Source organism: Myiozetetes cayanensis, unplaced genomic scaffold (genome assembly GCF_022539395.1).
Source record: "Myiozetetes cayanensis isolate MyiCay16 unplaced genomic scaffold, myiCay2020 scf7, whole genome shotgun sequence".
Classification (NCBI taxonomy): Eukaryota; Metazoa; Chordata; class Aves; order Passeriformes; family Tyrannidae; genus Myiozetetes; species Myiozetetes cayanensis.
In genome coordinates, this window is record NW_026087964.1 from 47,020,611 (window position 1) to 47,045,174 (window position 24,564).

At 39.0% G+C, this 24,564-nt stretch overlaps 1 protein-coding gene across 1 annotated transcript in view; it reads right to left on the minus strand.

The window, feature by feature from the left end:
• Nucleotides 1-24,564, minus strand: part of BANK1 (B cell scaffold protein with ankyrin repeats 1) — a 132,163-nt gene that overhangs the window by 19,285 nt on the left and 88,314 nt on the right. Inside the window, exons 8-10 of the mRNA XM_050338795.1 lie at nucleotides 6,147-6,243; nucleotides 3,735-4,031; nucleotides 646-927 (exon numbers count right to left, since the gene is read on the minus strand). Of these exons, the coding sequence (XP_050194752.1) occupies nucleotides 646-927; nucleotides 3,735-4,031; nucleotides 6,147-6,243 (676 nt within the window). The remainder of the gene's footprint in view (nucleotides 1-645; nucleotides 928-3,734; nucleotides 4,032-6,146; nucleotides 6,244-24,564) is intronic.

A 24,564-nucleotide genomic window follows, 5' to 3' on the forward strand; every position in this document is an offset into this window, starting at 1 on the left:
ACTGAATTCCTTTTGTTACTTTGAAATTTGGCTTCAGTCTGAATTGGAATGCAAAGATACCTGAAATCCCTTCCAGCCTTTTATTTCCACGAATAAGCTCAAAAAAGTTCCCCAGTTTTCATAGTAATGGTAAAAGGACATAATCCTTTCTGCTAGAAATATAATGACCCTATCTAGAAATGGTGGCCAATTCTAGCATTTTGTGTTGGAGAAAGGATATTTGGAAAAGGAATTTTCACACAGGCATTTCTCTCCACTGTTCTTATCAGGAAAAAAAAAAAAGACTGAAATTTCTTTCTTAGAATTAAGTAAAATCATTTCAGTAAAGAAACTGAAAGGAAAGGCAATTGCTAGAACAGATACACTCACAGCTAGCCCAGTGATTCCTAATTTTCCCTCATGTTCTCATAATTTTTTAAAAGCTAAATAAAAAATTGTGATGCTATCTGACATGCCAACTGAAAATTAACATTATTCAGAGATGTTCTCAGCTCATTTGAAGGGTGAGAACAGGTTGACTGAAACAATGTGTTGGTTTGAAGGTAACTGAACAGGGATCTTAGTCTTTTCGAAAATGTTATTCATCAAATAGAAGAGACATGTCTCCATTCTACTAGAAGATACCAACAAAGCAGCAGCACTGACCTTGTACTATATAAGGCGTGTTCTCCTCTCTGACCAGTGAACACGTGGGACGAGGGGCAGGGGCTGGTGGCCTGTTCATGATGAAGGACCTGCAATGTTTCCTTTTCTCCTCCTCCTCCTCACCCAGTATGAAATCATACACAGATTCCTCCAGCTGCACAGCAGTGTACGGGTGTTCCTCCTCGCTGTCTTCCTCGCATGTGTCTCGGTCTTCTCTGTAGCACGCTGTGTTGAGTTCATCCCCGTGTTCTCTCTTATTCCTGTCCATCACAAAATTCCCCTCTGAAAAAGGAAGAAATTGTGTTGCATATAAAGGATAAAGAGAGGAGATTAGGACTTATCTTAAAGCTTTAAGCTTCCTAAAGTAACTCAGAGACCTAACTTCACTTCTAAACTGAAGCGCTCTGATTTTCAGAGGATTCCGATCACCTAACTCAGTAGAGAGGATGTCGCAAAGGAATAATTACAACTTCAGGGGACTCCTCATGATTTCACATCACATTATCAAACACAGATGCTTAGCTATTAGCCACAAAATAAACGGACCTATTTAAAGAAATACAGAGTGCACCAGTTGTTCCCACAAGAGTTACACAAACATGATGTTTAGTGGTGAAACCAAATAAACGTTACCAGTGGTCTTTGGTATTTTGGAAAACATTTTGTTTCTTACCTGTTGCAACAATGACTTAAGTGAAACTTATTTTAGAAAACGATAGATTTTGTCTTTCCTACATCTTCAATATCCCACTTGGTTTTGAGGGCCTTACTAAGGTGTGCTGTAGGCCAAGGTCAAAAAAGAAAAAAAATCCCCTTACAGTGTAGGTAAAATTTATGACCTCTTACAATCTGTGTCAAGACGATCCAAACACCCCCATTCCAATACCTGCACTGTCTCTCTGTACTCCTTGTATTTCATATATTTCACAGTACAACTACTCAGAACTTGCTTTCCTTTAGCTTGTGCATTTTAGAGCATTAAATAGCTGTCGATGAGTTTCTCAATACCTGGGTTTGCCTTGATTTGTCTTTAAAACCCCCACAAACTTCTAAGAGTTTAAAGATGCTACTGAGGCTGGTGTTCCCGTAAATGTTTATAACTTCCTTGTGATGATTACCCACCTTTCCTGCAAAAAGAGTAGACCTGCCTGGAATTCTTTACTGAGTCATTTTTCCCTTATGCTGTAATTTACTGCCTGTACATATATGTATCTGCTAAACTAGGCTGTGGTCACTACTGGTGTTTTCAATCCTTTGGCTGCTGTCTAAAGAGTGATCTATTTATGGGTCCAGAGGAGCTAAACAACCTTTTAAAGTGGAATACATTTGTAAATGGGATGCATCATTTATAAATGAGATGTATTAATAATAGGTAATATCAACATGTATTCTAAGATACAAAAATGTTTTAAAACAATTGGGCTTAATACATCTGCCATATTTAATATGAATAATACTTTGTTGCCATGTCACTATACAAGTTCTGCTTCTGTCTCTGTAGGACTTTTTTTTTTTTAACTCCCACAGGGGGCACTCTCAGGCCTCTGCCAAAACACAGACTTGAACAAAAGGGGACTTGCCTTTGAGGTACTTCACAGCAACTCCAAAAACAAGTGGTTGACTGAAAATATGTAGCAATGACTCATCAGAGCTCCTCTTTGAAAGCAAGCATCATCCTCATTTAGAGGAATTCTAATAATCCTATCATGTTTTATGGCTAAACACAGGAAAATTCAGAGCACGTTTTAAATGAACTCTTCACACAGGAACATTTTCAGATGAACTCTGCTTTACCAGCACAGGATTCGGCACAGGACACTTCATGCCAGGAAACTTTCTTTGCTGGTACCCACATACAGACAGCTGGTGTTTGGCAGAGACAGTTACATTACTACTTGATGGTATAGCCATGTTAGACCTATTCCAACAGAGATATTTGTATCAAACCTACACCAACAAATCCTGCTTGCCAAAACTGACTCCTCATTTATACACACATATAGCTCCAGCTGAGTATTTTGTGGGAGGCAAAACACGTTTTCAGCATTAATTTTATTCTGTCCCTCTTTCTCTTAGAATTCGTTATGGATTCCTGCATGTAGCCAGCTTTTTCTTGGTCAGTAGAACACAGGAAAACCCCTACCTATAGCAAGCTATAAGACTAGAGAGCTATTTCTGTCTAATTATGTGAACTTCAGAGTGCTTGGTGATGGTAATTTAAGACTCTAATAGGTTACACCACATTTGGAAACAGAGTTAACAGTAATTAACAGTGGAGAAACTGAGGAGCAGTTTGTGTGCACACTTACCAGTAGTGTCCACAATAAATAAGAAGGCTTTTTTTCCCCTATGCAACTTTTTAAGACTGGTATTTCAGCCTGAATTATTTTGCATACTTATTTTCTCAGTGCGAAAAATTCACGATCATTCCTTCTGAAACAGATGCAAATAGTATTTTGGGCTTCTCATCACTTTAATCAAATCCAACACAAAATTTTAGATTTTTATTCTGGGGAATATGCATTAGAAAAAAAGATAAAAAAGGTAAAGCATTTAATTAACAGCCAGAATTTCTCCCTTTCTTTTCTATCTGCAACACAATATAGCTCTTTACTTCTAACTAACTACAACATTGGTTAAAATGTAAGAAAATACTACATTACTTCTCTCTGTATGGTCACTTCCTATTAATTCCATCTGTGAAGTTCCAAGCTATATTAAATCAAGATAGTATTTAATGCTTTAAAATGGTAAATACTTAAGGCAACTTGACAAAAATACAAGCTCAATCTTCTGTTTCAAGCCTCTCTTGTAAATCCAATGCACTGTGCATTATTTGGCAGCTCTCTGAGACAAGCAGTAGTTAGGAAAACGTGAACCCAGCAGCCCACACTGATGTATTACCTGACATTTCTGGTCATGAATATGTTGATGCAGCAAAGTGCACATGCACATGCCTGCTTTGCAGCATCAGGGCCACACTGCCTCGCTACTCTGTTGGAAGTGATCACGTGTAATCTCTGCAGCAGCACCTAGCCTGCACTTGCACATGTTTTATATCTGGGCTTGTTTTCCTCCCAAGATTGTACCTTGTGATGAATTGTGCAGATCGTCCTGTCTTAGGATGCCAGGCAGATTTCGAGGAGGAGGAGGGGGTGGCCTCTTACAGAGAAAGCAATCTCTTCTGTTCTCTTTGAGATCATCCTGTATGTTGGCATACAAATCACCAGGACTGTTGTGAAAGCTGTATGAGTCTTCCTCTTCTTGATCTTCATGTTCTGTCTCCTCTCTGCTGCCTCTTACATCATCTTTCTTTTCCTCATCCACTTCAGTTTTGTGTTGGCATCTCGATCCAATTTCATATTGATCTCCCGGGTTCAGCTTGGCTTTTAATACTAAAGAATGCATTATTTCATTTAAAATTTGCCATCTGGAAACATTTCCTGTTTCAAGGATTCCCACAGAAACAACACAATGGCTAATAAAACTTTTATGAACTGATACAGTAGAAAAGCTGTCAAATACATACCATCAGTGAGCAGCTTTTTAAATATTTACCAAATGAACAGTGGAAGTTTTCATTGTACCTTGCTACTCTGATACATGCCATCTTCGTGTGTGTAATGTTAAACTCTTCTAGGGCTGCTGTCAGAATGAAATCACACACACTTTCCTTGCCTGCATAATTTGTATTACTTGATTTTCAATGCTACACAGTGCAACACTTAACAAAATAAAGCCACAGCTCACATATCTGTGGTACTTGTTTTTATATAATGGGATTAGAGTGCTTTCTCCTTAAAATGAAATAAACATTGCCCATGGGAGAAATGACTGTAGACCTGGGGAAACAGAGTTCTTCTGCCCAGGTGGCCAAGAAGGCCAGTGGCATCCTGGCCTGTATCAGGAATAGCGTGCACAGCAGGACATGGGAAATAATTCTACACCTGTTCATCACTGGTGAGGTTGCACCTCGAGTACTGTGCCCAGTTCTAGACCCCTCAGTTCAGGAAGGATGTTGTGGTCCTGAAGCAGGTCCAAAGAAGAGCAGCAAGGCTGGTGAAGGGACTGGAGCACAAGCCCTGTGAAGAGAGGCTGAGGGACCTGGGGTTGTTTAGCCTGGAGGAGAGAAGGCTCAGGAGAGCCCTCATCACTCTCTACAACTACCTGAAAGGAGGTTGTAGAAAGGCAGGGATCAGCCTCTTCTTGCAGGCAACCAGCAACAGGCCAAGAGGATACAGTCTCAAGATGCACCAGGAAGGTTTAGGTTGGACATTAAGAAGTTCTGCACAGAGTGACTGGGCATTGGAATGGGCTCCCCAGGGAGGTGGTGGAGTCACCATCCCTAGAGTGTTTAAGAAAGGACCATGACACTTAGTGTCATGGTCTAGTTGACAAGGTGGTGTTGGATCATAGGTTGGACTCAACGATCTCAGAGGTCTTTTACAACCTAATTGGTTTCATGGTTCTGTGACTCTGCCTTTAGTAGCCCATGGACCACAGAACAAGAATACAGTGGAGGGATGTGAAAGTGTACATTTTAAGTGCTATGTACATCATTAAAATTTTAGTAGTCAAGATCAGTAACATAAGAGAGTAACTACACAAGTCCATCAGCAGACTTTACCGAACCCTTGAGGTAGGTTTTCATTCTGTGTTATCCTTTGGTGATGCCTGCCTTTCACCATTGATTCAAATGTGAGGTCAGGGCATTTAGCTGGCTGATGTGGCCAGCTGTTACAATTTGTGTTCTTCTTCCATGTGTACCCCCTGCAGTGTTCACATATACAGTGTGACAGAGACACTGAAAATTTTCCAGAGCTAACCTGTTTTTTTCCCAGTGTCTATCATCTACCCATATGTGCTAAAGCAACCAGCTTAAATTTAGCCAATCCTTTTCATATGTATGAGACACTTAAAAAGATAAAATTGCCAACAAGATAGAAAGAGAATAAAATCTAGCTTTATAGATCCACGATACTCTTAAGATATTTGCAAAATATATGCCATCAATAAATGCAAATAAGGAACTTTGTTTGCAGTTTTCAAGGGGAACGCATATGACCACACAGATCATCAACAAGCTTGTCATCGATCTATGCTTAGAAGTATGAACATCAACCTGCAAAATGTCAACTATCTGTGCCTCCGTACAGGACTTGACTGCACCTGTAGGCAGTGCCTTCCCTTATCTGAAGGCTGTTCTCTGAGAACTTGGAGAATTCAGCTCTTTTCTAGGTTCAGAGTAGGGATGATAAATTTCCAGGATTTACAAGGAGGTCTGGTTGCACTGAGGTCTCTCTTGCTGAGTGATAACTTTATTATCATAGCTGAGTCCCTCAACTGCCTTCCCGTTCTCCTAGGGCATCTGCCTTCCCTGGAAGTTGCAGTAGCATGTGCAAGTTGAAAGTGTTAGAATAACTTGCCCTCTCTGTCCATAACATCAAACACTTAATACAGCACATACCAATACCAATAAAACTATCTAAAACATGACTTACCCATGGCTGGTTGAGTTTCCAAGCCTAACATGAGCTCATAAGTGTTATTGTCTTCTACTTCCTCCCTGCAATTGGTGAAATTATTTGCTGCGTTAACCTACAAAGAAAAACGAAGAAGAATATTTGTTTTAGTGATATCGTCTCCTACCTTCACACTTTGCTATTGATATAATATTCAACATTCTACTAGGAGGAAAGTGGAGACAGAAACATCACCATTTGCAACTATGTAATGATACACATATTTTGGCAAAAGGAACACACGTATCTGAATACATGTAAAGGACACAAGGTTCCGCCAAGAAGTGACACCAAGTTTGCACAGCAAGAATTGAAGCTAATTCATCTTTACCTAGAAGTGCACTGGGCTGTCCCAAGTCTGCTCCCAGCTGTGAAGCACTCATAGATAATGAGAAAGATCAGTTACAGAAAAACACAAAGATCATAGGACATGACTGAATAGCTCAAGGGTGCACACAGTGCAAGAAATCTCTAGAGAGCTCATTACAAACAGTTCCTGTCTCCCAGTGGTTGGTACCAAAAGCCGTGTCTGCACTGAAAAACCAGAAATGGGACTGCAAAGCATGTTAGCAGTTCTACCTTAGCGACCAAATGTGGCAAAGTGGCTTTTCGTTCCTCTAGAAAGTTGTTACGTTTACACAGCGCTATTCAAAATTAGCCTCAGGAGGGTCAGAACAATCAGTTTTCTAAAACATAATCAATGTATTTCCTCAAGTAGAAGAGATACAAACCTCTGCTCACCCACAGCAGCTAAAAGCAAACCTGTAATGCAACTACAGACAGTTCTGTTGTCTTAAAATATAGAACACACATTTGTTAACTACTGATTTTCAGAAACAACTGGAATTTCAAAAAGTGATCATTTCTTAAAAGAAACCCAACAGGACCTTGATTCCCATGTAAATGGGATATGAAACTATCCCTCGCAGACACAATAATTATTCAGGAATTTTGAAGCACAAAACTCTGGGGGTTTGAATACACCAACCCCAAAGTAGGCAGGGAAACAGCATGGTCCACGTATCATCCAGACTGCATGATTAATTACCAGCAGAATTGTGGACTGTGGACTTCACAGTCAAGAGGAAGAACTGATACGTAGTTACACCATTCTGCATAGCGCAGGAACTGATTCTCAGGAGCTTGTGCCAGACTCTCAAGAAGTTTGTTCCCAGTATCCTGCTGTCTCCTGGCACCCGCAACCACCGTTCTCAGGGACAGAGCTCTTGCTGCATGAAAGAGGAAAAAATTTTGAGAAATAGAGGGTTTTTTCTGAGGAACTGAGAATGCCTTCTTTCCAGCAGCTCTTGCACACAGCCACCTCATGAATATCAGTCTGGAGACACTGCAGCCATCACACTGCACAACAGATGCCTCCCTGGCCTGCTTTGCTGTTCTAAGGATACACCTGGATCTCTACACAGCTATGCTTGCCTCCAACAATAAACTATTAATCTCTGCCTTCTGTGCCCATACAATGTGTGCATCAGTGAGAGAATCCTGTTTTTCTTGAACTTCCCTATCATTTCTCTGCTTCCTCCATACTCTGCAGAAACAGGATACTTCTTAAAAGCCCCAGAGTTAGAGCTTTTCAGAATACTTATTTTCAAAAGATTTAGGCCTGCATGTGCTAAATGTAAGTGTATGTTGTGGCCTAATAAATAAATATGTTTCCTGTGAAGAGAGGATGTGCGTAGAAGAAATCAAGCAAGGAGAGCTCTAGATGTATTAAGCTCTCCTGCTATGACACTGGAGTAACACACCAGGGAAAAATCTTTCAAAGTCTCCACTTTTATCTTTGCAAACATGAAGTACTCATGGATATACAGCTGGTAGAATGAAGTCAAAAGGGTAAGTGGAAGAAACAAATGGCATTTGCTGATTTTCTTCAACATAGATATTTTTCAGCTGAAGGAAACCTGGTGACTCACAGAAAAACAAGAGAATAGATTTAATTAATATGTATTTTTGAAACATCAATGTTTCAAAAGACTGAAGGTCAGCCACCCTGGTAGCTTATAATGGCTCTACTGATAATGCTGAATCTTCAGGAATTCATGATGCAATTCAGAAGTTTAGCCCCTGACTACACTTTCTAAAAGTCTCCTGGACCTGTGAGACACAGAAAAGCTGAACAGATGGAAAGAGTCTTTAACTAAATACGGTGACACTGGAAAAAAATTCTGTGTAATGCAAATTAATGACAGAAGTCTCCTCTGACATTGGGTATGATGACACCATGCATCTGAAAACAGTGCAGTGTCTCCAAAGGCAGTCCTTATTTAAAAATGCAAACCAATATAGCTAAATCAGAACGGTGTCACGGCTCAGCTTGCAAAGTTTGCTGTGATGCCCTAAATGAATGCCCATTAGTTTTAGGTCTTTTATAGAGGTTGGGTCATGTAACTTGAATGTAACAGCACAGTTAGCATGATATTTCTACTTTTAGGGTGTTGGGTACAACTCGTGCACAGACATGAACTTCAAGTCATTTGAGCCTAATTTCGGGCTGAAAATGGGTCTTTGATTTATATTGAGTTTTCTTATGGATGTCATGTCACCTGTCAAAGGAAGAACCAGTTTCATTGGGAACCAGTATTATAATAAAAAAGGTATAAAAAAGTTGTTGCTGTCAGCACAGAACTGCTCCCAACAGTCTACGGGAAAGGGCACTGAGTGTTTGAAACAAGTTTGTGAGTTGGGAAAATAATTTCCTTACCTCAGGATGCAACAAGAATGTTGGGATGAATTGAAAGTCCTCTGAGAGACTGATGATGTTGCGAGTCCTGAGATTAAATACCATCTCTCAACATCAAAAAGTAGATACTTAATTTTCTTTCAGTTATGTATTTTTTAACTTCTTGACTAACTGTCCTTCAAAAAGGTCAAATTTTTGAAAAGCTTCAAAGCTGTCCCTCATAAGAGGGACAAAGTCTGAATTGATTTATCTCAGTTATTTACTCAGGAATTCATTATCAAAATTATTATTACCCATCTTGTCAGCATTTCTTACAATGCTCTTCTGAAAAGCCATCTTTTTAAGGCAAGTTTTCAAAAGGCTTTCTCCTTGTTATACAAAGGATTTTCCCATCCCTCAAAGTATTTCCCTCCAATGACTCTGTACTGAGAAAGAATCATCTGCTCTGGCAAGGGCCCACACCACTGAAATTGGGTGTGTTGTACCTTCTTGTTTAGTGACGAGTGAAACTAAAGAATTCAGAGGAATTCAATCCACCAGTGATACTTAGATATGGCAAGAGTTAGGTATGGCAAGAGTGAGAAGCACCTGGACATTGTTTTTTAGTTTATAAACAGGTACTTACAGATAAATATATCAGTCACAGCTCACATTAATCCTTATGGGTAAGATATAAATGGATATATCTAAAAAGATATCTGTACCTTAAATTCCTAGAAACAAAATAAGACAGAACTCCCAACGGTACACTGCTCTACAGTTTTCAAAAATCTGATCTTCATGCTTAAATTTGGCCTGGGATAATGCTTAGAGTAATACTACATTAATTCATATGATTCTTATGCACTTTATTCCATTGTTTTCCAGTTGTCCAATTATTAGTTGTCCTTTTCTTTCATTAAATCGGCACTTAATAAGTTGAAATTCCACTGTATATTTACCTTTTTCACCCTGAATAATTACATGCCTTATGAGTTTAAATTCAGACTTACATCTCTGTTTCATCTTATTGTACTGGTATTTCTAAAAAAAAAATTTAAATGTACGTAAGAAAGCCTTTTATGTCTCTGTTGTACTTTGGAAACTCATCCTGTCTCCTACATCCTTAGTTTTTCTGTATTGCAGTAATTAGGAAAATTGATGGAGAAAGTCCTTATCACTGTTTGTAAAATTCTCATTGAACCCTTTGACAAGGCACTCTCTTTAGTCAGGGTTGAATTAAAAAGCAATTACTGGAAGTTAGCTCCCTGACATGATACAGGACAATGAACACAAGTGCACTGGAAGGTTTAAATTTTGTTTAGAGTAAAAAAGAGGTACTTAAACATCAAATGTACCATTAAAATGCTGATATGGACTTGACAGTTCTGTGCCTCTGTCTTGACAAATCTGTCATCCCATCTGTTGATTATCCTCTCGTTTCTTGCAGACTTGGTCAAGTCACAGCTCTGTGCTGTTCAGTTTTCAGTGCCACTGTACCTAATAGCTCACATGCTGCCTTGGCAAACTCCTGAAAACTGAACAAGATACAGAACCACTTAAAATGCTAAATGAAATATATATTCTGTGAGGTTCTGTAGAGAATCTTTTCATTATACACTAAAACTTGGACTATATTCTTCCCTTCATGTAACTGAGGCTCTACTAGGATATACTTTGCACGTCTTTCCCCAGATATCCTCTGCTTCAGGAGGAAATGATGCTTCTTTATCCTGTGTAAAAAACGTCTGAAGAACATCATATGTTCCTTCCTCAAGATTTTGTCTCCTGAAAGTTAGTACATTACTGCCCAAGGTAGGCAATGCCCTTCTACTTTTCCATACAAATTACCTTTACTGTAGCCAATATTTCAAGTAGGAGAGTACAAAAAAGGCAGCTCCCTGCAGTGAGTCTCACAAAGCCCATAATTTATAAGATTACTGCCAGCCACATCTAGATTTTAATTCCAATCTTAATTCAATTTTCACACTTCAGTCATTCCATCTGCCTAACAGTTTTCTTCCCCAAACCTTTTTCTGGGAGATGCAAGACTTCAAACACTAGATTAAACTGAAGGTGCTGCCTTTAATTTGTTTAGGACAAAGACAATTTGATCTTCTTCTAGACTCCAGGGCATTTCCAGCTGCCTGTCGGAGAGCATTCAGGCTTGCTATTAGACATCTCAAAAATACTATACAGTCACTCTAAGGTCTGTTCTTTCAGGGTTGAGACAGATCTGGTTGTGTGATTTGTTTATAACACATCACCACAACGTTCCTTCTTACTGCCCTCCCAACATTCAAAGTTCGCAGTTCTTCCAAGAGGTGCATTGCTTGTTCATCTGTCTCCCACTATTCTGTAGCTCAGCATTTCATATCAGAGGACAGGCATGGCTGTCCTAAAGGCACAACTTAGGCAGCCTCTTCTGACTGCTAAGCAACAAGATAACATTGCCAGTCACCTGGAGTTGAACTTTCATTGAACATCAGAAAACATCAGTTTCTACCACTTTACTTCTTTGAGATGCACCAGTCTGAAAGATTTCAACAGCTGCCCTCTCCCTCTGCTAACCTGGAGCCCCAGTGCTTTTAAAATTATTTTATACCAGTTGTGAAGGTACATGGATGCCTATGTCTTTGCAGTCAGTGCATCCTAAAGAAAAATAGTATAAAACCAAGAGGACATGGTTTCATTTGCCCTTTTCCTTTCAGTGCCTTGTCTTTATTTTTTCTCTTCAGTACAGACCTCAATATGTCATATAGTTCTTTCTGAAAAGTGAAATCAACAGCTTTGAAAACCTAGAAGTAGATGTGAACTGTGAACTCTTCAAAATTTCATGTAACTGGATAACAGTATGTCCCTTCATAAATCACAACACTGGATCATGGAATTTGAAAAATCTTCCTATTCTTTAAATTGCTAATAGGGTACTGAATAGTACAGGAACCAGGACAACACTAATTAATAAGCCTTTCCATTTTGATAATGAGTTGCTGAAAACTAGCCTTATAAAAACATTTCTTATTACTTGTGGTTTCTCTTGTTAGCTGCATTTTATTTTGTGCCTTAGTCTCTCTCACAGTATCCTTAAGTGCCTGTGTTACAATTCTGTCTTTGACCTTAGTAACCCGATACAGTTTCTACTTCCTATGGACTTTATTTGGGGTTGTTCTCTTACTACTCTTTCAACCTTGCACAATGAGGTAGGTATGCACTTTGATATGCTTTTCTTTGAAATCTGCTGCTATTATGTTGTTATTTTTCATTCCCATCATAGAAACTGTATATAATAACATATCTCAGATTGCTCTCACCAAGGTTACCCTGTCTGGACAACCTCAATGATTTCCTCTTCTTTATTTATAGAGAAAAGAGTCCTCTAGCTATTTCCTTCACCTTAAATGTCAAAATCTTACCAATGCATTGAAAAACCTGTTGGATAATGCTTCCCGCTGTATTCCTTTCCAGGCACATGCTGGTGATCTGGACCTCAGAGCAAGCCTACATGCTGGGACACAAACTGTTTTCCCTTTGTTTCCTGGAAAAGCTATACTCTTTCATACAAATCCTGTTAATTAGTCCACCATCTATCTATTACACAAATATTGCCAGTTTGGTCACATAAAAGAACTGTATCCTTATCTTAACATGCCTAAGATTTTTGAGCACTAGCCTACTTTTCTCTTCCTTATTATTTCTTTAATAATCCCCACACCTTCCCATTTTGCAGACAACACAAACCACTATTGATCGGCATTCCAGATTCTAGAAAAGGGACACAGCATAAGCAACCTAAGCCTCAATTTGAAAACAAGACCTAATATGATCATGAGAAGTTCTCATGAGGCACATGTTTCATCTATTCAATTCAAAGTACTGGCATGAACACCAAAAGAAAATATGCCAGTTTCCTTCTGAAAAAGTATGCCAGATTCTTCTAAAGAAGGTCAACTTGCAAAAAAAACCAAACAAAACAAAAAACCAACTACCAAACTGAACCAAATCAACAACAACCCCTGCACCCAACAAAACAACCCTCCCCCTCAAAAACCCAACCACCATAACCAACCTTCAAAACCTCCAAACAAACAAAACTCCCCAGTTCCTACAACCTCTCTAATGCAAAGTTGAAAGTCTCTTCCAGATAATTTCAGAAGAAAACTACAAAAAAGTTTTTCAGTAATTTCCTGGCCTTTTCCATGTGACTGTTTGATGTAATGGAAACCTCACTGATCTCTTCACAAACTGTACAATTGAAAACCAGGATTGCCTCTGATAAAACAACTCAGAGAAAAAGCTCATCTGATCTTCCCACAAAATCTACTTTCATGTATGCTGTGAAGATATAAAAACAGATTAAATGTAATACATAGTACTGCCATACTTGGAATTCTATATGCCCTATACTGGCATTTCTGATCTCAGGAGCAGAAAAATATGATTCCATCAGTTCCTGTTTCATTACTGAATCATTTTTTGTTTTTTTGGCCCTAACACACTCATTTAGAAACTCAGCTCTTTTGCTTACCTAGCATTAAAGCATCAACATAATATATTCCTTAGCCCTACACTTCTTCCAAGTGCTTTCCTCATAGCCAACTTTGCTTTTTAATATTAGCTGGTTTTGGGTGGGTGACACATTCACATTTCATGTAGGAAGGACTTAAATTCTGCAAAAGCAGGACTAGATTCCTACTTCCTTAAGTGCTACCAGAATAACAATTTTAAGGCTAGCTTTATGGAGTACTTCAGGGTAGTTTCTGATGGACAAACACTGCCACTTTGGTGACAATGAAGACAGAACTACCTTGCAGTAAAAACTTATATTGGGGTGAATATGGAGAGCCCTTCCCAAAAGAAAGGGTTGTCCTTCTGGCCTACTCTCTTCCATCTGCCCCTGAAGGCAGCAGCAACAATAAAACACCACTTTCCTCTGTTGCTAGATATCAAATGGTATACTTGCCAGGTTATTTGTTTCCATGAGAGGTAAACTGTGTTGGCAAAACCAGAAGTCTAAGCAGGGTAATGGCCCCCTCCCAGGGGAAGGGGTCTTCTCCTGTGCTCTGAAGGCTTCATTAACCAGAAGGCTTCACTGCACTTTTGGTTGACATGGATACAGACATCAGCAGGCAGAACTTACAGAGGTGGGACACTTGCATTGTTTAACAGACTGCAACCATAACTATAGCATCCTCTCACTGGAAGTGAACTTAAGCACGGAGGAAAACGGAATGTAAATAGGGTAAGTCGCCTCAAAACCTCAAGACAGAAGAAATTGTTTTCCTTGGCTGGATGTTTCCTCTATTTCCTTGTCATAGGCATACAAGGTTTTCTTTCTAATGCCCTTGCTTTCAGAGAAACTAGACTGAAACACAGCAGTTGGATCTTTTTCCCAGCCCCAGGTGATTTGCTTGTACCACTCCTCAGACCTGTCAGTACTGTCTGCTTAGACTCTAGATGCAGCAGCTGAAGCAGAAGGGATATACTGCCATTTGGCACCATCTTCACAGCTTTTGCTACTTTTGTCTCACCCTCGCTGTGGTCTAGCCTATACTATGCCCATTGTCACTGCTCTACCAGAGCTTTCCAGAATGCTAAGGTGAGAACTAGTACACCCTAGGAAACATTTTCCATTTGCACTCTCAGTACTTCATGAAATGCAAGCAGATGATTTGGCAAACACTTTTCTTGCATTCAGTTCCAACTGTACCCTTGAGCCTAGTGACCAGAAATTCTGGTTATAAAAATTTTTCTAACTCTCAAGTCTGCATTAATTACTAATTTCACATATTCTACAATGTAAAATATTCATCAAAGTATTGGAAGTGTTTAAGTATTTATTACTCATTTTTCCTAGGGTCCTGTATAAGCACCTGCAGAAATGACTGAAAAAGCCAGCTTCATAAAATTGATCGCATGCATGAGGACAGATACAACACTGCTGTTCATTAGCTTTATTAATGTCAAACACTTTTACTACCCTATCAGCTTGCTTGATAACTCATGCTTGCAAAAAAACATGAGAAAACACAGATTCCTCTAAACCATGAGTTCAATGAAACACTCAATACAGTGTTAAAAACCTCTTGGGAATCTAACCTGCTTGTAAAGCTGGGCAGGTGAAGAAAAGTGGTGGAAAGAAGTTTTGCTGCACATGTTCTGCTATGCAAAGCTGAAAGACAGCAGTTAAAAGCAGCGTGGGCTGAGCAGCCCAGGGGCTAAATCCAGCGCTTGAAACACTTGAACATGGCCTCCTGACCTAAGCAGGAGGTTTGCCTTAAAAAAAAAAGCCAAGAACAACATCATGTATGATCCTACCAGCCAAAACTGCTGTTTCCTTCTGCCTGCTCCACATCTGTCAGGGCAAGTTGATTTGCAAGGCACTCTGCCTTCTCAAAGGCTGAGCCATCCCTGATGTACTCCACGCTGCTGGACAAGGTGGGCCCTCGGCTTTGTTCTCTGCTTCACCACAGATGAGAGGGTGTATGTGTCACAGCCCTACACTGCATCTTGGACTTGTGCACATCTCAGTCTATGCCCAGGAGCTGCACATGCAGCATTGCTGACCCAGAGAGATCACCACATCCAGCTCCCAGAAATGAGTTAGAAGACCCTTTTCTGCTCTACTTGATCACAGGACAAGTAAAAGGGCATTACAAAGTTCCTGGGATTTTTCTCACTGATGCTGTTCAGTGCTATGTTTTCCATTATTTCCCTTCAATTTCCTATGCATTACTGAAGCCTTGTGATATCAATACAAGATGACAGAATCCTCAGTGCCACTAATAAACATTCGCCAGCTGAGTGAGAGGCAACTGACCTAAACCTGTGTGTGCCACATGAGTCAGACCACAAAAATAACAGGTATTTAACCACCATTAACTGTATTTTTGAATAAAGTTGCACGTTCTAGGAACAAAAGGCAATGATTTCTCCATTACTCAAAATGACTTCTCAGAACTGCAAGCAATCATAATTTATTGCTAACCCCTCATATCTTTCTCATGCAGCTGCTTACACCATGTGGCTTTTTATCAGATGTCTGGACATAATAAACACAGAAGTGTTATTGCATCTTAAATACATGAGCCCTACCCCCATTATGGCTTTAATATACATCAGTTATGCCTTTAACTCCCAAAAATTTTGAGTGTTCAAGATCAGGATGGACATGGTTTTAAGCAGCACCATCTATCCTGCCTCTGGCAGGAAGGGTAGCTTAGATATCTTTAAAATTCCCTTTGGACTCAAACTGTTCTCTGATTCTACCTCAACAGGACACACAATTTTCTTCTAAAGGAATGTCCCTGTTGTGCAAAACTGCAGTGTTATCTTTATCAGAACACAGATTTCTCTTTCTGGGTCATAGGTGTGTGTATAATTGCTTTATTTATCGGTATGGATTTCAGTTTAACCTGACACTTTTTACTTTGTTTATGCTAATTCAAATCAGGAGTATCACATGATCTAATGGACGAGCATACTTTCTGCTGATTAAACTAATCCTAACAAACTAGAACAAAAAACCCCACATACTAAATAAGGTAGAAAACTGAGTAAGGACACAGAATGACAGTAAAAGTAATACTGTGACATTCACTATAATTTGTAAAATTCCCTCAGCAATAGAATTTGTCAGAATTCTCAACTGCTACCAGATTTTCTGCAATACAGAAACGTTAAAATTCTCATTCCAGTGTGCTGAGAGTACATAAATGCACACAACGACCAAAGATAGACGATTACATAAAATAAATCAGCAATTAAATGCTCCACTGCCAAAATCTAATGATGTTGCGATCAATTTGGAGCAAATGTATGACTAAAAGAATGACTTGTACAATATTAAGAAACTAACAAAACACCAGTTAACACCCAACTTTGGGCTCAGATGTTTCAATAAGAGCAAAAAGAATTGTTTCATTTCAAATAATGTATTGGAATCTTAAGCAATTTCCTTCTAGGTTCCCTTACTAAACAATTTCAGTTGCATGTCTGCTTTAACTTCATTACAAGCAGATTTATTGCACTGCATATCAGCCAGCATCCCTGAAGTGATTCCTACTTGCAACATTATTCTCTGTAACTTCACACTTACTTTGTATGCCTGTCTATCAAATCACAGCAAACTCTCTGCTACTCAATTTTTTTAACTCCTACTTTTCAATGAGTTTCTGGGGAAAAAAGCCCTCCCTTTGTACAAATCACCACCACTGAGAAGCAAACAACGAACAAAAAAAATCAAATTAAGTACAAACTCAGCACGTCGATAACTGTCCATTTATTATTATACAGCCTTCATGACTATGGCTTTGAGAGACAACCGTTACTGCAAGAGAAACAAAAAGTGACTTCTAATAACAGAACTTAATTTACTGGTATGTACAAAAATATATTTTAAAAAATCAAATTATTGCAGCCTCCATTTGAAGAATTTGTGCTTGCTTTCCCTCTTCTAAGCATTTATGCTGTTCTCTAATCTAACTACTGAGTATCAAGGGATTTTTCTTCTGAGCATTCAAAAATAAGATTTCTCCTCAGACTCATTTTAGCTCATTTCTCCTTTAATGACAATTCTTGTTACTTCAATTTTCACACACCCACACAACTTTTTGAAAGACTTTCAAATCTTGTAGAGTACTGATTCTGCTGAACAAAATATCCACTGCTGTTTGACAGGCTGTGTAATCATTGCAAACTCCACAAAAGCATTCCTATCTCTCACACAGGTTAGTTTTTCAATCTAGCAGGGTAAGAATTTTTTCTTGCTTTTCTGATTTTTTTTTTTTCTGGGTAAAGCAATAACCATTCTCCAGGGTGTTTCTCTTTCACTTAATGAGAATTACACTGTTAGAACTTTCAGTGTAGTTACTAAATTACTACTCCCTTAGCAGATCAAGCAACAGCAGAGATAGAGAGAGAGAATCACAGAGTCGTTTAGGCTAGAAAAGACCTCCAAGATCACGAAGACCAACCATAGACATAACGCTGCCAAGTCCCACTAAGCCCTGTCCCTAAGAGCTGTGGCAGCTTGCGGGACCAAAATTGGAACCAGGCTCCTTTCACCACAAATTGAAATGGGAATGCTCCACTCCTTTGCCAAGTCAGCACCTGCTGACCATTTGTCTGTTGAACTTTACAGTTATTCATTTTACCTCCTGCTTATTTCTTTAATGTCTGGGAGATTTTGCTTCACATTTGCTGAGATCAGTTCATTAAAATACTAATTTCAAGTGGTAATTAGCTGCTGGCAGAACCAGCAGTAGCACTGATATGCTCTCAAGCTGCAGGAAAGTTCACAGATGCTCAGGTCCCTGCAAAGTGGAAGAGGAGGTAGAAGATTTATTAAGTGACATTTAGGGTATGTGGATGCTGCGAGACGAAGGATCCATTCCACGAGGATTCCCCATGTAAATCTGAACAGGCTTTATGTAGATGTACTGGGTCTGGCTGGAAAGGAGTTCACTTTCCTCATAGCAGCCCATATGGTTCTGTGTTGTGGATTCGTCACTAAAAGTGTCAACGACGCACCCATGTTTTGGTTATTACTGAAGAGTGCTGCTACAGCCTCAATATCTTCTCTTTTTCCTCCTCTTCCCCCTCCCAGGGAATAGGCTGAGGTGGGCAAGAAGCTGGGAGGGCCAATGGATAGTCCATGCCATTTAATGTCAGGCTCAGTAATAGAAACAGGTAGATGAGACTAGGTTTTTTGGTTTCCAAGGTGGCTTCTTGGAGACTGGCTGGGCATGGGTCTGGTTGTGGGAGGTGGTGAAAGACTTCCTTTGCTTCACTTGTTTTTTCCTCCTTTTTCCTTCACATACTAAACTGTATATATCTTGCTTTTCCTATCCTCCCTCTCATTCACTAGAGGTGGGGCAGAGGGGGTAAGTGAGCATCTGTGTGGGTGCTTAGCTGGCTATGGTCAGCTCACAACACTAGATAAGTACAGTGCTGTACTAAAACCAGAACTACTGTTCTGAAAAAAAAAATATATATATGCAGTTTTGGAGGTTACAGGGAAAGCAGTTACAGTTGGAAGCAGGCTGTGGTAAAGATGGAATAAATCACCATAAGTCAAGTAGGATGCTCTCATCTAGGGGCACAGATCATATATATATATATATATATATATATATATATATGTTACCTGCAGCACTGTATAGTCTCAGAATTTTACATGGACAGATACAAGCTGAACAGCATAATGCACTGAATTGTATGCTATATATCATAAAATCTGTCACAGCTGAAGAAAGGTTAAGCAAACATAAATGTTTTGCATAAATCTGAAAGAAATACAATCCCTGACTGATGACTGAAACAGAATTAGTTGCTGCTTGCAGCAGGTAAACAGGTACTTGCTAAAAGCCATAAAAAATTACTTCTGATGGTATGACATACACTGAGATCTACTTTTGCTTCAGGAGGGCAAGAGACACATAAAGAAATGTGTAATTTCTGATCTATGCAATTTCTGTTTTAAAAAGGGTGTAATACTTTTTCTTCTCAATTTTAGGGGTGGGGACCCAATCTAACTTGAGTGATCAGCCTGCTTTTATGCTAGTAACATCAGTACTAGAAAATACTTACAAGTACAGCTCACCAAAACTGTATTTGACAGCCATTCTGATGGCAGCTGCTACTAGATTAGATTTGATATGAATATGGATCTCAAATGTTACCATTTCAGTGAGCACGTTCAGTTCTCAAGACAAGAAAGAAGGAGTAAATTACAAAATAAGAGCCAGGGTGGAAAAAGACTATAAAGCAAGAGAGAAAAAGGGCAAAGAAACCTATACTTGACATTCAGCGTGTAGTTTCCTACAGCATCATCTTATTTAACACCAGCAATGTTAATCTACATCCACTACCTTCTCAGTCCCTTACATTTTTCTAATCCACAGTCAGGATCCAAAAGCTTAGTTACTGAGGTTTATCACTTAGAGCAGCAGCCCAAGTGTTGCACTAGGCACACATACCTGCTGCATTAGAATAAAACAAGATGCTAATGAACCTGGGATGTAATGTGTTAGTGGACTGGGTTTCTTTCCTGCTCCCATCTCTCTCTCAGACACCTTGTAGCCACTCTATCAATAATGCAATGCTATGTAACAGAAAAGCAATATAAGCAAACAGATATACTGGAGTTCCTAGTAAGCAACTGGATTCTACCTTTTCACCTCAGTTTTTTTAAAGGACTTTCTGTTTTTTCCCTAACAGGGCATATAGCAATTTTTAATTAACTCATTCCCCTTTTCTCCTCTCCCCCCAGCACCACACAGAAAGTACCTATTGAGTGTAAAGACTGAGTAACGTTACAAGAGCTCAGGAGCTGGAAGGACCCCAGCAGCAGATGGCAAAAACAGCAGCAGCCACTTACAAAAGGAGTCCCATTTTATTGTTTCCCCTGGGGCCTCTGCCACTCATGCTTCACACACTTAGCTGCCTGTGCATGCTGGGTAACTCTTGGGGCAGATCTTCATATGTAGTAAAATGTGTGCCAGACTCAAAGGGACTATAATATTTTACATGAAACTATACAGCACATTTTTTTTGTCTAAATACATTTAACAGTGTAGGAAGAATGTCTGAATCTAAAGATCTATAAAATGCACCTATAAAAAGGGGTCCATGGTAGAAAAAAGAGTTACAAATGGACTGCTTCTACCAACTATCACTTCAAGGTCACTTGTCCCAGCTGACCTCTTATTAAATGTGGTTACCCCAGCAAGAAGGAACAAAAAAAAAAAGCCAAGACAGAGACGGTGCTGTATAACCTGCAGTTCACAGCACTCTGGCATTTTGTTTCAACTAAATGCTTTAATGTCCTGCCTTGTCTTTTTGTTTCTCTGTTAAAGTGTAAATTCCCTTTTGCGGAAATTTAATAATGCATCTTAACTCTGACGTGCAATTCCTGTGATGGGTAAATCTCAGATATTCATGTTTCACTGAACAAACTCACAGTCTATGTAACTTCACACAGGTGCGTGTGATGCTGAGGAAGTTTAGAAATTGGATTTATTGTGGATTTATTTTAAAATAATCTCTAATACTGGAGAGCGTTTATTGCCACAACAGGCTATTGTGGAACAATGAGAGATAGAACTTGGCTGGTTGAGAAGGAATGAGTGAATAGTGTGAACAGGAAACCTTAAAATTCAGTATGTTTTGAAATTCAAAGCTTAAGCTGAAACCATAAAGAAGAGACAATGCTATTGCAGGGGAATTACAGTTTAAGGAATATGAAAACCAACACAGCCCAAGTGTATTTCATACTGGCATTTCCATTCCTGCCTAAAATGCTTGAAAGGTTTGTTTCTCTGAGTACTGCTTGAACTGTCATGTTGATGAGTGCTGAGGAACTCAATAATAAAAAAAATAATAATTTTTTTTTGCTTGTTTTTTGACCTAAGGGGCAGGAGGGATACACAAGACCAAATATGTAGCTTTAACAAACTGGTTAAATATACCTAAAAGTTCCTAGAAAAATATAAAGTTGCATCATAGGTTAATACAAAACTTGCAGTTTCCAGCCTGTCTCTACCTCAGCAGCAAGGCAGACATGATAGAATGACAGAAGAGAGAGCTACAGATTGTTAGATGAACAAGGACTTTGGGGCCTGAGTCATTAATTCATTGACTTACTGCACTGTGGAGCACCAGGCCCTAGCTAACTCATTCTGTAAGCAGCAAGCAGCAAAACCCACACAGGAACAGGAATCATCACTACAGAAGATGCATGGCTTTGACCCTTGGTCATGCCTGCAGGTCAGTGTTCCATGGGTAACTTGTTCACACTTCATACCTTAGAGCGGCTGCAGACTATGGCACTCATGTTTATTACACTTCAGAAAAGATTAGATTAATAAATGAAAACAAGCTCATGGATATTGAGCAGATCCCATGTGATTTAATTATTTCTTTACTATCAATTCAAATGGGATGTTCCCCCTTCAGCACAGCAGATTCTACACTCACACAAGTGCTTTGTATGACTGCTACAACAAAAATACCAAAAGAATACAAACACTGCCTACATTTTCCAGCAAATAGTTAAATTTTGACACTTCACTAAAAACCATTTCACTAAAGATGATGGTGGTTTGGCACATCTGGAAGAAAGGGGAAAAGAACTGACATACAAGCAGATTCTCTTGCTTGCTTCCCAAGATCCATACATAACTCATAAGCCCCCATCTTGCTGCCAAAAAGCAAATTGTAGAACTGGACTCTATAGCCTAAGGGACACACACCTTGTGTTATTTTTCCTTCTCGTAAGAGAAAACAAAGTAGGAAAAAAAATAATAAAATCATACCTCTCTCCTGCACAGTTCAAGTTACAGTTTTGGAAACCATGGTGTCCTCTGTGACCCAGGTTTGTCTTTGAAGTGAACAAGCAGAAGAGGCAATAAAATGTTTAAGAGAAGGATGAGAGAACAGATGAACATATGCTATCAAACTCAGTGTCTAACAACAAATGATTCAACATAAAAGACTGAATTGAGGGTTTTACACATCAGCAGTCCTCCACTGTAGAAATTCAATAGGATGGTTATTTATTGACTCAATTAAAATCTTAATAGGTAAATGACAACCTTGTTTCTATGACAAGGCATTGATGTTTCTAGGGGGAGGAAGTTTTAGTACTTCCTACTACTTTTACACTGTAGTAGACCAAGGAAATTGCCAAAGTTAACACAAAAGACTCTTATTTTAGACAGAAAATAAATGTTACCTGAAGAGATTATTTTAGGAAACATTATGGTATTCTTCATCATAACCCCTGTCCACATACTGAAATAGCAACTATGACTCTTCAGCCTAATTCAGTGAAATACGCAATTTAGAAGCCTTAGGGACAGCTGTCATTACATTTTTATATTTCACTTCATTTTCCTCTACATGTTTGACTGTTCAACTGGTCAGGACATTTAGATCTTTCTTTTTTGCCAGTTTAACTTTTTGATTACCTTATATAATAAAACACTGCCAATGTTCAGGACACAAATGCCCACGCTAGAAAAAATGTGCAACTTCCAAATTGCTTTTGGTAATACAAGAAAAGAAGAAAGTAGAAACCCATGTAAACTAGAGCTCTGCAGAATTCCAAAGTGTTGGCACACAAGTCCCTGTAGGATGTATATGAACAGGCTTTCACTGAATTACAAGGCAAAAATTAATCAACTGGTCTAATTGTGTTCCATTTTCAGCAGTAAAGGTGTCACTGTTATCAACTGTTGCAATTTTTAAGACTTGATGATCCTTGTGGGTCCCTTCCAATTCAGCTTATTCTGTGATTCTGTGAAAAAAGAAAGGAGGAGAGGGGGAGAAGAGAGGAAGAGGGGAAGAAAAGGAGGGGAGGGGAGAGAGAGAGTGGGACAAAGGAGAAAGGAAAGAAGAAAGAAAAAGAAAAAGAGAAATGAAAAAAGAAAAGAAAAAAAAGAAAAAAAAGGAAAAAAAAAGGAAAAAGAAAATATAGGAAAAAGAGAAGAAAAAAAGAAAAAAAAGAAGGTTTCCTAAACTTCCAAAGAATTTACCAGAAAAAAAAAATTATATATATATAGCCACCAAAACCTGACAAAATGAAACAGAGAGAGACAGCAAAGGAGAACAAAAAAGAAAGAGAACGCAAGTAACAAAGCAATAAAAAATAACATTCCAATCAAGCTGATGGATCCAACTTGGCAGTTTCTGTGATTCTGTGACAACAGTCAGAATATTATGCCTCCTCTTCAGGCAGTCTTAAGAGAAGATAACTCTCATAACTTAAATTTAGCAAGTAAGGTAGTTCATGTTCTTTGTATGAAAAGAGTTGTCATAGGTGGTGTCATAAATATCACATGTGTGTTTGTACACACACGTGATATTTATGACACCTGTGGCTGAAGGTAAATCGTTGCTATGTTAGAAACAGTACTTTGAAAATGTAGCAATTCCTTAAAAGTCGGTGGAGCAGCACAGACATCTCCAGTCTTTTACACCTGACAGACAAATCTGAAGATAAGGTTTTCTTATTCCTTTTGTGAGGTTCAATAGGCAAAAAGAAACTGAGAGTATCTGGAGATAGCTGCAGTGGCTCTTGGGAAAGAACTGGAAACACCCAGAAATGAGAAGATCCTGTGGGAGCTTCAGCAAGTGAGCAGCAGGAGAGCCATCCTGATACACTGACTAAATATGATGCAGAAGAGCAATACTGTGCACATGAAAAAAGGATTATCAGCTGACCATCCCTGACCAACAGAAAGAACACTACACAGGGAGGCAACTCCCTATGAAGACAGAGAAGTATACATGTCATGCCCCAACACCCACTAAAGCAAACAAGTTTTGCACAGAGCACTGATGCCGTTTTTATCTCCTGTCAACCACAAACATCACCACTTAAACTTCCTCTTCCAAAAGCAACAACCGGCACTGAAAAAATTTCTACAAGTAATAGAGAAAATCATGTTATCTTCCACTCAGACTCACAATCTAGACACCATCTTCCTGGTTTTTTATCAGTGCAATCTGTAAAAAAAAGGTTCTGGTAAATGTTTTTTTCTACTCTACTCCTCTCATATTCTAAAATGATTAAAAAAACCCTCTGAAGCTGAAATGTGTGGTATTGAAAAAAACAAACAACAAACCAAACAAAAATTAATCAAATTCTGTTCCTCTTCTGAAAGCTAGAGCTCTTAGCTGTGTATACAAGGTGCTATATGGTCTTAATTATATCCC